We start from the raw sequence: 12,821 nt of genomic DNA, 5'->3' as shown, positions 1-12,821 counted from the left end.
TTCATCTACGTGTGATTTTAATGGCTTTGAAGCATTATTTTATACTTGTAATAAAATGCATGTGCAATTTGTCAAGATTGATAAACTCCTTACCAAGGACTCTTACATATTTCTTTGAAACTTGTTTGAGAGCAGTTATATAGATTTCTAAATGTAAGTAATTAAAATTGTATAGTATTGAGTTATTGACCAATCCTGGACTATTAATCAAGCTAAAAAATTCTACAATCAGTGCTCAGTGTGCTGAATCCTGGTAAAATAATAGTATTTGTGTTCAGTGAGGCAAGTAGCCACAATTAAGCACTTCACTTGACAAATGAGAGGGTACACTTTATTTTGCACTTAATTGAATTGTTGTACATGCTCAGTCACCATTGTCTCCTAGCCCTTCATTTCAGTTTCTGGTCGTTAGAGCTTATGCATTTGTTAAAGGTAGAACAATTACATCTGCTTTGGCCACTGGCTTTCTAAATGCAGCCAGCAGTGTCTGGGCCACAAACCAGGATTTCCTGAGTTCGGTTAATATCGCTCATGACAGATTATTCATTTTCTTAACAAAAATTTTGATAAACAAATTAGAGCCCTGTCAAGGAATGCTATGAAATAGCCTCGAATAGGGAAAACTTCCCAGGTTTTATATCACTCACCAGATTCTGCTTAAGTAAGCAGAACTTCTGTAGAGAAGACAGAATTTTAATCTACTTTAAGAAAACCAAAAATTGATTTTCTTCTCATGAGCTGAAAAGCAGGTTCTCTGATAATCTTGCTAATTATCAGGTATTTGTCACAACTTCCTCCCATTTGCTTTTGCATCCTAGTCCTCCTTCTGGCAGACACAGTGATATCCTGTCATCTCTCTGCCTCTATAAATCATTGCTTGCTACCAGATGAAACTGGGGAGCTGAAGTTCACGAAAAAGATCCAGTGAATAAATATTCGTTGTGATTGGGGGTGAGGAGAGAGTAAGTAGAAGTCAGGATTTCTTTTACAAAGAAATCTGGGTGCACACCAGTGTTCACCTGTGCACAATCAGATGACCCCAAGTTGGGGATGTCATATAGATAGACCCCAGGACAGTCTAGTATCTCTTAAAACACACGTGCACCTTGCTGAATTACCTGCATGTTTACCTGGGACTTAGAGTAAGGTCTAGTCACCCTCAAGTAACCTTGGCATCAAGAGCTTCTTTCCTCTGAGGACAGTGTATCCTCAGTTTTTCTGAACTGACAGAGATCATAACAGCTGCTTTCCCTGAGAGGATTATTGTAAGGATTAAACTATATAATTGATTTTAAAGCCCTTTGAAAAGTTGAAGTGCTGGGAAAAGTTGAATTGCTGGGGAATTATGAGAGACAACGACATATTTTCTCTTGTAACATTCTGCTTCATCAAGTCTATACTCTCCAGGCTCCCCGAGTTGCCCGGGGGTAGGGATGAAAACAGGAAAGTAGGATTTCTTGAAATGATCTGAGTAAGACCGGAAAGGAACAGTCATAGGGGGATTAATGTGTCTCAGCAGCTCTGTGAATTTCGTTCTTGTGGCAACAAGTGGACTTATGGGATCCCAGCAGCCAAAGCTCTGTGCTTTGTTTCAAAACCTGAGAGAATGTCACCCACATGTTTTGGTCCCTGCCTCATGATGCTGACTTCCCCTGACTTAGGTAGAACGTAATGACTGGGCAGTCTCTTCATTTGTTTCAGACCTTACCAGTGTGGCCACTGCTCCCAGTCCTTTTCCCAGCCTTCAGAACTGAGGAACCACGTGGTCACTCACTCCAGTGACCGGCCTTTCAAATGCGGCTACTGTGGTCGTGCCTTTGCTGGGGCCACCACCCTCAACAACCACATCCGAACCCACACTGGAGAGAAGCCCTTCAAGTAAGTAGTGGCTTGCACTGCCTCTCTTCTTTCTCTTAGCCTTTTCTGAGAGCTGCCAGACAAAGTGGCACAGCACTGCCCGGCTCAGCCAGCTGGTGGAGGAGGCTGTTTAGGAAATCAGCATCCAGGCTGCAAAAGGACCTACTTGTTGAATGGCTGACACTGGGAAAATGAAGTCAGGAAACCTAAACACTGATCCTGGCTTGAGCTGTGCGACCTTGGATGTAAGACAGTCTCTCTGGGTCTGCTTTCTCATCCGTAAAATAAGGAAGTAGGAGTAAATAATTTAAAGATTTTTTTTTCTAGTTCTGGAGGGTCTCTGCTTCTAGAATTTGAGCCAGGAGCCATGCAGAGTGCCATCTGTGGCCATCAGCCAGTCCCATTACCATCAGTAGTGGGGCCACAATTTAGGACAGCTGAGTAATCGTCTCTTGGGAAACTTGAACCCTTTAGAAGATTCTGGTGGACTATTTCCTCATCTTTCATATGTGTTAAGGAGGTTTGAATCTGTAATAGCAGCCAACTGGTGACTTTTCAGTTTGCCCTTTGGATCTTAGACTTACCCTGTTGGTGAAAAAGAAAAACAAAACCAAACACAGGGCAATGTCTGAGTTCTTGAGGATTTGGGAAATGTGGGAAAAGACAGAACTGAATTCCAAGAGCTTTGGCAAGGTAAGGGCACTTGAGCGAGAGAGTGTGTTTCTGGACATAGCACCATCATGAAAAGAGTGGACTTCAGAATCATGCAAGATGGCCTGTTCATTCACTCACTCTTTCATTTGTTCATTCATGTGTATGTGTTCATTCATACAGCAGATATTTATTGAGCACCTTCTTTTATGCTGGACACCCTGCTAGACACAGGAGTTACAAAGTTGAGTGAGACTCAGCACCCTCCATCCCCAGTCTTTGAAGACCTCATAGCTTATGGGGAAGCCCAGTTAATAAACAAGTATTACCACATGGGGTGAAAGGTACAAAAGTGAAAAACCTAAGACTTGCATGTACCATGTTTCAGGGTAGCATGGAAGTGGAATAATCAGTGCTATCTGGAGGAGATGATGTTCAAGATGTGTTTAAATGATTAATAGGCATTTTCCAGACATACACAGGCAAGGAGGCTTTCTGGGAGCCCACTTGGGACATAGAAAGGCTTAGGAGTGTGAACCAGCGTATGTGATGGGTTGCTCATCTCAGAGCAGTTTTTACTGTCTGTGTAATAGACTCTCTCTTGTTCAGCCCTCTTATACCTCTCTTTGCTCATTTGTCATAATGACTTTCCCTGATTAAGAAGGAACATTAAAAGGGCATAGAGGTACAGCCTATTTGCCTTCAGTGGCACAAGATCCTGCAAGAAAAGAAATAATTCAGGCAGTAGGAGGCGAATCCCCTTGCTTGGTCTCAGCCTGGGAGTTTCCCAAAATCTGTGATTTTCCTCTGGACCTGCTGGCATGGCGCATGGTCACCATAGTGCTCAGCCTGAAGCCAGGCTTGGCTTGGGGTAGTAGAGTCCTGCCGGACCCGGTCCTGCCAGACTCTGGGTCTGCTAACAGAGGGAGAAGCTCATAAAAGGCTGTCATCTCCCCCCACCTCCCCATGAATTAGTTACTTTTATTCATTGTTCTTAACTATTTTCCTTTGTGGTTTAATTTATGATATTCATTAATAATTAAACATTTCACTTTTTGTCTGTGCACTTTACTGCATAAACACATCTGGCTAAGGGGACCAGATGCGGTCTAAAAGTCCAGGCTGCACGACACCAGCCATGCAGTGCCCTCTAGGGCTGCCACAGCCCACAGGGGCCCTATTCTTCTAAGGGCCAGGTGGGCTAGCACCATCGCAGAGTTTCCCCTTGCAGGTGCTGGTGTCTTGCATAGTGGACTGTGTTATCGCCCCCCAGGCCCTCAGAGAGTTCACAGATTCTGTCTTCACCACTGCTTGGGATGTGGAAGGTGACAATGGCACACTTCCCGTGCTTTTGAGCAAGAGAGCTTTTCAAAAGCAGAGATGCAGGAGGACCAACAATCCTTCTGGCCCCTTATGTTAGAGCGGGTAGCCAGACGGACACAGTGCCAAGAATCAGATTGATTTTTATCTTGTTGCTGTGTAAATAGATTTTAGTAATTAATTGAAGAGGTTCCAGGGTCAAAATGGGAAATAGATTTCTATTAATGTTAAGGTGTTACTTAAGTGTAACCTCGTTGACTCCACTCAGTTTTTTTTCTTTAACATCCTGTTTTTGTCATGTTTCCAATAGAGATGCCATTTAACTTAATTTTAATTCATCAGATTAATCCTTTAAGGGCTTTAGTACTTGTATGTTTTTCCTTTCTCAAAGTATTTTTGGGGACCATAACCTAATTTCATCTGGAAAAAACAACTAAGGAAACACCAGAGATGGTTGGATTAGATTCTACATGCATGTTTTAGTTCCTTCTGCTGCTTCTCGTGTTAAGATAGCCACATGCTGTAAGTTTTTTTTTAACTTATCAAATATATATTGCCAGGGAGAACTGAGTGTACACTTATTTTATAAATGCAAAGTTTAAACGTCTTCTAGGAAATGGAAAGCTAAATCCTTCAGTGTATACAACAGATCGTTCACAACTGAACTATCCCAAGGGAATTTTGGGACGCTTCCAATCATAGCTCATGGGTATCCATCCTGTGGACATTTGTAAATATTATGAAGATATCCTTTTACAAGCTTATAAAACAAACATTCAAAAAAACTTTTGTTGCAGATTAGTCAATAAAATGGGTTTTGCCACAACAGTTAATTTTACTGCTTTAACTAATGGGTATTGGCTTAAACAATGTTGCAAAGAGGGATAAGAATCTTGTAAAGACGCACAGCCCTAAACTCTACTCCTTGGACAGCTTCCAAATAGATGCCCCAAACAGCTCTGTCCCCAAATTGTCCCACCCACCCTGGGCCCTGGAGGCCTTCACAGGAATTCTCAGGGGCCAGATCACAATAGGGGAAAGCCCTTTCCAGCTTCCAAAAATCTTCTGCTGAAAAGTGTCTTTTTAAGGCAGATCAAGATTATTGCCATACAAGAAGGCTGGAGAAGATTTGACACTAAGAGTTCAGAGTTTCATGTCTGGCTTTGTCTCACAATCTGATTGGCTCAAATCCCACTGAAAGACTCCATCCCCCAAGTTGTAGGTAGATCATGGCCTTGTCGACATCTAACCTAGGCTGTGGATTCAGAATTTATAAGCCAAAGGAGCTCATAGGAAAAGCATGTATCACAGAATCATACTGAAGTTTGTACTTTGAGTTTGTGCTGTGAGACTGGAAGTCGTGGAGAACAAGGAACCAAAACAAGACATCATTTCATCTCACAGCAATTGCCAAGTGCTTTATTGAAAAGAGGAAAGAAGGAAACTGTCAGTCTAAAACTTACTCTCTACAGTGAGGACTGCTTTTCCTTCTCTATTACTAAACATAATCTCTCGAGATTTCAGGAGGCTGCTCTGCCTGGGATCTGTGTGAGCTGCCCAATGCCTGGCTTCTACATCTGGGAAGACCAGAACTTTCCATAGGAGAGTTTCTTTCCTTCATCTTCGTTAGAAGCAGGGAAAATACTCATCATGGCATTTTTACCATAAGTAAAGTTTGGCTTAGTATGAAAAACAAAGGATATGCCAAAGAGCGTCTGATATTTTAACAAGATCTAGGCAAAATCAGAGCAAATCAAAAAAGCACATCAGTAAATATGCATTAAGCACATAAGTATGGAGCAGTTTGGTTCAACTCAGAAAATATTTCGAGACAACCCATAAAGAAATAGAAAGCAAGCTTCCCATGGGTTTTCTGTGTAACAGAAAGGAACTTGATATCGTTTGCACCTCTGTCAGTTTTGATAACAATTGTTAAGCTCCCTCTGTACCTAGAAGCAAGTTAACTATCATGTTAAGTAAAGAATGATCTCAAAACTAAAAGGAAATCAAGTGTAATTAAGATGTCCATCTGTTAGAAAGTTGGGGGCTTTCTCTTTGCTGAAATATTTGGATGACTTTTCATTTCATTGTTCGTGCAATGTTCCTTTCAAGGCTGTGACGCCAGCACCATAAGGTACCTTGTATGTCAGAACATTGTTTTTGCTCCCAGATCATTACCTGCATCTTTTTCCCTTTCTTATTCTGCTAAACTGTGTAAAATCTGGGCTCAGAGGTACCCACGCCTGGTCACTTGGTGAGATTGTAGTTCAGCTTTAGTTAAATGCCAGCCCAGCTGAAGTTCTGCTCTGACCTGCCAGAACCTAAGTTTGTCTTTCTGATGAGTTCCATTAAACTATGAAAATAATTGGTGAAGAGTTTTTTTCCCCTAAAATTAAAGATTGTGAACATAAAACTGAGGCTCTTCCCTTACTAAAAATTATTTTTGTATCAAGAACTTTACTTCCTTAATTATGCAAACTGTATTTTTATAATTACCAACACACATAGGTATTATTCTAATAGCCCACTTTCCTCAAGAAGGGGAGATTCCTAGGAAAGGGATCTAAGTTAAGGTAATTTTCTACACATCTGTGTGTGTTTTTACTCACACTTGGTGGGCAGATGGCACTAGAGATAATTTTTCAGTGTTGATCTCAGGAGTCCTATAGATATAGTAAATTTCCCAACTATTAAGACAACTGGTTTCATGAGTGTAAATATCTGTGAGGTACTTAGGGAAACACAGGAGAAAAATGTTAACTCCACTCTTCCTGTCTTTGTCCAATATGGATGTTTAAATATTACATAGAGACATATACATTTACCTTAGATGAAGCACTAAACTCCCCACTGATGAATTCTTTATATTCTAATACACAAGAGCAGAGATGCAAAATCATGACCTGGGTAACTGGTCATTGCTTAGAACTGTTCAAATTATCCTGCTGTCTTTGAAATTGATTCTAGAGCTTCAAAATTTAAAAAAAGGAATGTAATAATTTGAAAGTTTGTCAAGCAGTGAAAGGTAGTATATTTTGACACACTAATCCAGTAAGTAATCAGTTTTCTAATAAACAATCAGCAATTCGCTAGCCTGTCATCAGCCCTTCACGAGCTCTGGAGAGGGGGTGAGCTGCCCGTGGACGTTAATGAATACACCAAAAATCATTAGTTGATCAATACTTCTGAGTTATTTTCATTGAGCTGATAGGTCGGATACATTAAAGCTGACATTATACATTTGTCAAGATCACAGTGCAGTTTTTAACAGTGGAACAGGCTGCTAAAAATATTCCCCGAAAGACAATCAAAGAAACACAACTTCCTCACCCTGACACGTGCAGCTGGCGCAGGAGCCCTGAAAAATCTCAGCGTGATAGTCCAGCTCCAGCCTCCCAGCCTTAAAGATATGCAAGAATCCCCAGTATGGATGGACGTGTTCTCTTTTTACAGGTAATTATTTCTGTGGCAAGGCACTTTGTATAATTTACTCAAAAGGAGAAAGAGAGGACTGCCCGCTGACACTGGGGCACATGGTATGGGATAGGGCAATTTGGACTTTCTGGTGATGGTTTTTCCACAGCCCCAATTTGTGCCAGGACCTGAGACCACAGGTTGCATTACTTAAAAGAGAAACAGTGGTCTGCAACTCTCCTGAATATCCCTTCCTTCAAAGTTTTGAGAGGATATTAAGGGGAGAGCCGGGGTGGCCACAGTGCTCCCGGCAGCACGAGGAGCAGAGTGGTGAAGGGAAGTCACTGTCTATGCCCAGCTTGCTTGCTGCAGTTTGTGTGTGTGTGTGTGTGTGTAATCTGAGACAACCAGCCAGGAGTGACAAGCACCACGGAAATACCAGAGGCCACCATTAGATTCGTGTATATGTATGGGTATGTGTTTTGAAGATTGTGTAGCCATCGATCTAGTCAATGTGTGCTGCATGGAAGGTGGATTGGGTCCAGGGTCTCTAGACTACCATCTTTTTTTTTTTTTTTTTTTTAGGTTTAGGAGGGGAGATATTCTTGAAATGTGATGCCAGTTTTCTCCTTATCAGACACCCTGATCCTTAATTATGGCCCCCGTGTACATTTTTTTCTACCTACTAGTGAGGTGAACTTGAAGCACACTAACATTGGATGATTTTGGATTTTCCCAAGTCCCCTATCTCACCACAAACCTTTTTTAACCCTGCGTTTGGTTGGGCTATGTTTCTCTAACTAGCTTTTGCACAAAAGCAGCTGCCCACATCCACCCCATCCACCCATGTAGTCACTGCAAACTAATGTATTGCTTCCTCTTTTTTCCAAATTCAGAGATAATCACTCTTTGGCTGCTGTGCTGAAGGGAGTAGAAGTCCCGATTTTAAATTAGCAGCAGGTGAAATTCTATTTGTCATCAATTTCTCTTTGGGGTTACGGAGCAGAAAACTGCAGACAAGCTGCTTCTTTGATGGCTCACTCCTAAAAATCTCTTTTTGTTCTTTATCTATTTGAACTGACAGTGATCAGAGCTGCAGCAGGACAGGGCTCTCTGGAGAAATCACCTTCCCCCTGCCTATTGACAGATCCCTCTGTTCTGCATCAGACGGGCTTTGTCCCATCACAGGCATCCAGGCCTTGGAAGGAGCCACCAATTAAACCTCTTGAGCCGGTAAAATCTGAAGCCACTTTGGAGTGTCTGTTCTGATTAGGCAGGATGAGAGGAAGCCCATCACCCAGCGGGCCCTGCTCCCTGGTCTCAATTTTCTCTCTTGCCTCCACCAGGTGCGAGAGGTGTGAGAGGAGCTTCACGCAGGCCACCCAGCTGAGTCGACACCAGCGGATGCCCAATGAGTGCAAGCCAATAACTGAGAGCCCAGAATCAATTGAAGTGGATTAACTGATTGACTGGTTGGAATTAAACTGCAAGGAAAGTCATGATTAAATGTCATGGACACTTAAGCAAAACCAAAGATTTCCTCTGAGCAACTTTCAATCAGTCCCAGAAAACCAAAAGCAGTAATAAAATAAGTAAGATGTTAAGAGATATTGATCCTGGCGTGGGATTCAGACCAGGAGAGAGATTATTTATTTATGACTAGGGATGAAACTCATTTCAGTGGACAACTAACCTGGGATGCCTCACATTTCAAGTCCCACCGTGTTTTTGCTTTGTTTCTAAAAAGCTTTTTTAAACTGTTATTTAATACCAAAGGGAGGAATCGTATGGGTTCTTCTGCCCACAGTCGTGACTGAGAATGCACAGGGACTTGTTTCTCATTGCACCTTTTTTAGTAGCATGATTCGCGGGGACCCATTGTACAGCCCGTCTTCCTGCTGTCTCAGTTCGGCCTGGCCTGCCTCGGACTGCCCCAGTGGGGACCAAGGGAGCAGAAGCAGAAGCCTTCTCTGAGTCCGGGCCATCTTCAGCCCCACGGGCTCTCCATCTCTGTGTTTTCCACACTTCTTTCTCATGCACTTTTCTCATGGCTCCTTCCATCTATCAGCCTGGTCTTGATGCAGAAGAGCCTGGAAGAGGAAGAAGATGGTTTCAAAATTCAAGGGAAAAAAAAAAGGAGGGACTCACTGTGTCCTGGCGGGATTTCAAAAACATTTCAAATGTATGGAGCTTCATAATACAGTATCTTGTTCCGAAGCAGCTAGTTGAGAAAATTTTGTTATCAATAACATTTTAGCTTAAAAAAAAAACCCACAAAAATAAAGTTCTTAAGTACGAGGCTGAATATAAGGTATTAGGTTTCCAGTAATTTTTGTTGTGTCTGTGAAAGTGTTAAATATGTCAGCAAAAATAGTGCCAAGCCCCCCGGTCCAGATCCTTCTAGGCAGGTGCATCTTCCTCATACCTCCAGGTGAAGCCTGGGAGGCCCTCCTGAGTGCAGAGGAGCATTTCGGCAAAAATAGGTGGAAAGAGCCCAAACAAGGAAACCTGGAGAGGAGGAGCCACGGCGAGGGTGGTGGTTAGAACAGACTGCCCCCGGAACAGCTCATTTTATCAAGAAGAGTTACCTTCTCATCTCCTTTGGCCCTTGATAAATATTCTTCTCTCAACGTTGACCCACGAAAGAGAAAGGAGTGTGTAAACGATTTCTCGGATCTTTGTTTGAGGGCTAGGAAAGTGAGCATTACCTCCGCTAGCCTTTGGGAAGTCCATCAGCAGCACCCTGTCAGATTGGTCCCCTTCCACGCAATGATGCAACATCAGGAAGAACTGATGGCTCTCGCATTTTTGGCTGTTAGCTCCCAGCAGCGTCGCGGAGATCAAGTCTAGCTTAAAACTGAACAGTTTAGATGCTGAACAGAAGCTGTCTCTGTTTGTAGATTTCTTGATCACCTGATAGCAGGACACAGCCTTTAAGGAGCCCTCCCATCATCTTCCCTTAACAAAAATAGGAGACCTGTAACTGAACTGGCCGCTGAAAGGCGAGGATGCTCGTGGTTTGGTTTAATCTGTCATTGTGTATTTGATTCTCAGAAAATTTCTCTCCCGTTTTCATTTCTTGTCCCCATCCCTTAGCCCCCAGCTGTCACATTTAAAATGGAGTAAAACCGGGCCTCACTAACTGTGTTTGTAATTTATTTATTATCGCTCTCAAAATGATCTCTAAGATGATCGGTCCCACAGAGGAATTTGGCTAATTTTGACTGTTGTCCAATCTGAAGTCATTCAGATTTACCCCCATTTCTTGCCGACTCCTTGTCATGGGAGTAATAAGCAACGTGTGCTGCTATGTAACTGTTTTGGATGGAAAATATTTTCTCTGGTAGATTGAAATGTGTTCTGATATTACAGTTGTTCGTTCTAAGTGATGGAGACCTTTGACAAACATGTGTGCCATTGGCAAGGGTGGGGAAAATCTGTGGCCATATTAACCCGAAACTTGCCAGAAAACAACAGATTGGTTGTACACATGAGCAAGCTGTTCCATTTATGCAAGTTGAAACCTTTGCCTGTGCTTTTTCCAAATCATGAGGGACTCACCTGTATGTTTCTAATATTTTTTTCAGTGAGAAAAGTCAGTTCGGCTATTTGCCTCATTTCACAGGTGGACACAGTGCACCCCCTCAGAGTTTGTAAGCGAGTGTGAGAAGCCTTCACCCCTCTCTTCATAGCTAGTGTGGGCAGAGTCTCCCTAACAGTGGTCCTGCCACTCTAAAGGCTTTGCCAGCTGCTCCCAAACTCCCACTTCACGTGGCAGTAACCTTTCTACCAAAAGTCTTCTAGACTACTGCTTATGTAAGTCTATTCTTCTCCTTTATTCGTAGGGGAAACTTGGGGCATGTATTGTCCACCAAATTTGGTCCAAAAATATTTGCTACTTAGCGAATAGGAGATTGAGGACATTCAGAATTTCCACGTTGCTGAGCCCAAAGTGACATGGAACCCTGGAGTTGCTATTGCGGTCACTGAAGTATGTGCTGGGGAGGGAGATACTCCTTAAAACCTCCCAGCAACTGCTTTCGCCTTTTCTATTTAAAACTGACAGATATTCCCGAGGGACACTGCAAATGGGTGGCAGAGACTGCAGCCATCAAGATTTGCCGGTTTCCCTGATTAGCAGTTTCCTAATTAATCATGATATAAAAAGAAGAAAAACTGAGTTATTAAGGAGAGGGAAGGATATCTGTGATGAGACAGAAGACTGTCAGGGCTGAATCTGTGTTTGGCTCACGAAGCAATTCTTTTTTATTCCTTTCTATCAATGAGGACTGAATTTTTTTTTTCTTTTTTCACCCAGAATAAGACATGCCATCCTAGCACATGCTCTAGCTAGGAGTCTAAGCTAATGGGTAATGCCTGGTGGGCCTGTAGACATCATATTTCTAGAAGAATCTCAGTAACCTTAGGGAAAGCTGAATATTTTCCCCAGGAAATGTGCATGATTTTTTTTTTTAATATAAGCTTTGCATTTGGGTTGTCTTTATCTTTAAAAATGACTTTTTTCAGAGGAGATACACTTTTATAGAGTTACTGTATGGCTAATTAAAGCGGTAAAACTAAATCTTGTATAGTTTATATCATTTGATTTACTTAGTAAATATTTATTGAACATCCATTCAAGTATAACCTTATGGGGGGAAGCTAACAGAAAAGGATTATGATACATGTCTATCCTCATGGGGCTGGCAAATTTATTGGATTGTGCTTTGGAAGAACTTCATTCTAGTCCAGATATAGAAAGATTTACTAACATTTACCAAGTCATCAAATTTTTTTCATCAATTGGTTGCTTCATTGTTTCATTCATTTATTCCACAAATATTTTTTGAACTCTTATTTTGTATAGAGACTCCATTTTAGGTGTTCACCATAAGGAGCTTTATTTAAATGACTATTGGTGAGAAAATAATATTCTTCTTGTAAGTGGCTGGCTAATAGCATGAGTATTTTAGTCTTTTAGACTGTGGTCTCAGTGAAGTTACAACTGGGAGAATCAGAAAGATGTAAACTCAGCTGGAAACCAGAAGGTAGAAAATTTCAAAACAAATTACAGTACACGACTTGGTTGTCTTTGGCTGACCAACCTGGCTATTGGTTCTTAGCAACAATATCAAGATCCTAGGATTAGAGTTTGGGTCTTAAGGTTTTTATGACCCTATTCCAGTGATACGGCAACAAATGAGGACAGGGCTGGAACTGCTCAGGGCAGGAGCTCTGTAGACTCTGTGTGTGTCTGAGTGGGCTCGTTAGCGTCAAGCCTTGGCAGTGTAGCCCTTGTCCCCAGGGTGTGGCTGTGGTGCTGTCAGAGGCAGGGACTCCTAAATTGTACTCAGAGGCTTCAGAGAGCAGTGTCAGAAGGGATATTTACCGCTGGTTTAAAAATAGCAGTCGTTGGATTAAGTTTGCTTTTGAGCCTCAGTATCAAGCTCTTGGCGCGGTAAAACTGGAGACTCCTCCTCTTCAGTGGCACCCAAGTACCTGGTACATTATTGCAAAACTAATTGCTAATAATTGACTATGCTGTGTTCATGTAAGATACTTGTATTTAGTTGCTTTTC

The 12,821-nt window shown here is 42.0% G+C and overlaps 1 protein-coding gene across 2 annotated transcripts in view; it reads left to right on the top strand.

The window, feature by feature from the left end:
* The window catches only part of PRDM6 (PR/SET domain 6), a 95,442-nt gene extending 85,890 nt beyond the window's left edge, over nucleotides 1-9,552 (top strand). For both annotated transcript variants that reach the window (XM_072957709.1, XM_072957710.1), the window contains 2 exons: nucleotides 1,702-1,878; nucleotides 8,589-9,552. In XM_072957709.1, coding sequence (XP_072813810.1) covers nucleotides 1,702-1,878; nucleotides 8,589-8,703 — 292 coding nt within the window. In that variant the 3' untranslated portion in view covers nucleotides 8,704-9,552. The remainder of the gene's footprint in view (nucleotides 1-1,701; nucleotides 1,879-8,588) is intronic.
* Nucleotides 9,553-12,821: the final 3,269 nt, after the last annotated feature.

This window comes from Vicugna pacos, chromosome 3 (genome assembly GCF_048564905.1).
Source record: "Vicugna pacos chromosome 3, VicPac4, whole genome shotgun sequence".
Taxonomy (NCBI): domain Eukaryota; kingdom Metazoa; phylum Chordata; class Mammalia; order Artiodactyla; family Camelidae; genus Vicugna; species Vicugna pacos.
Note: the sequence above shows the minus strand (reverse complement) of the source record. Positions and strands in the feature narration are given on the sequence as shown.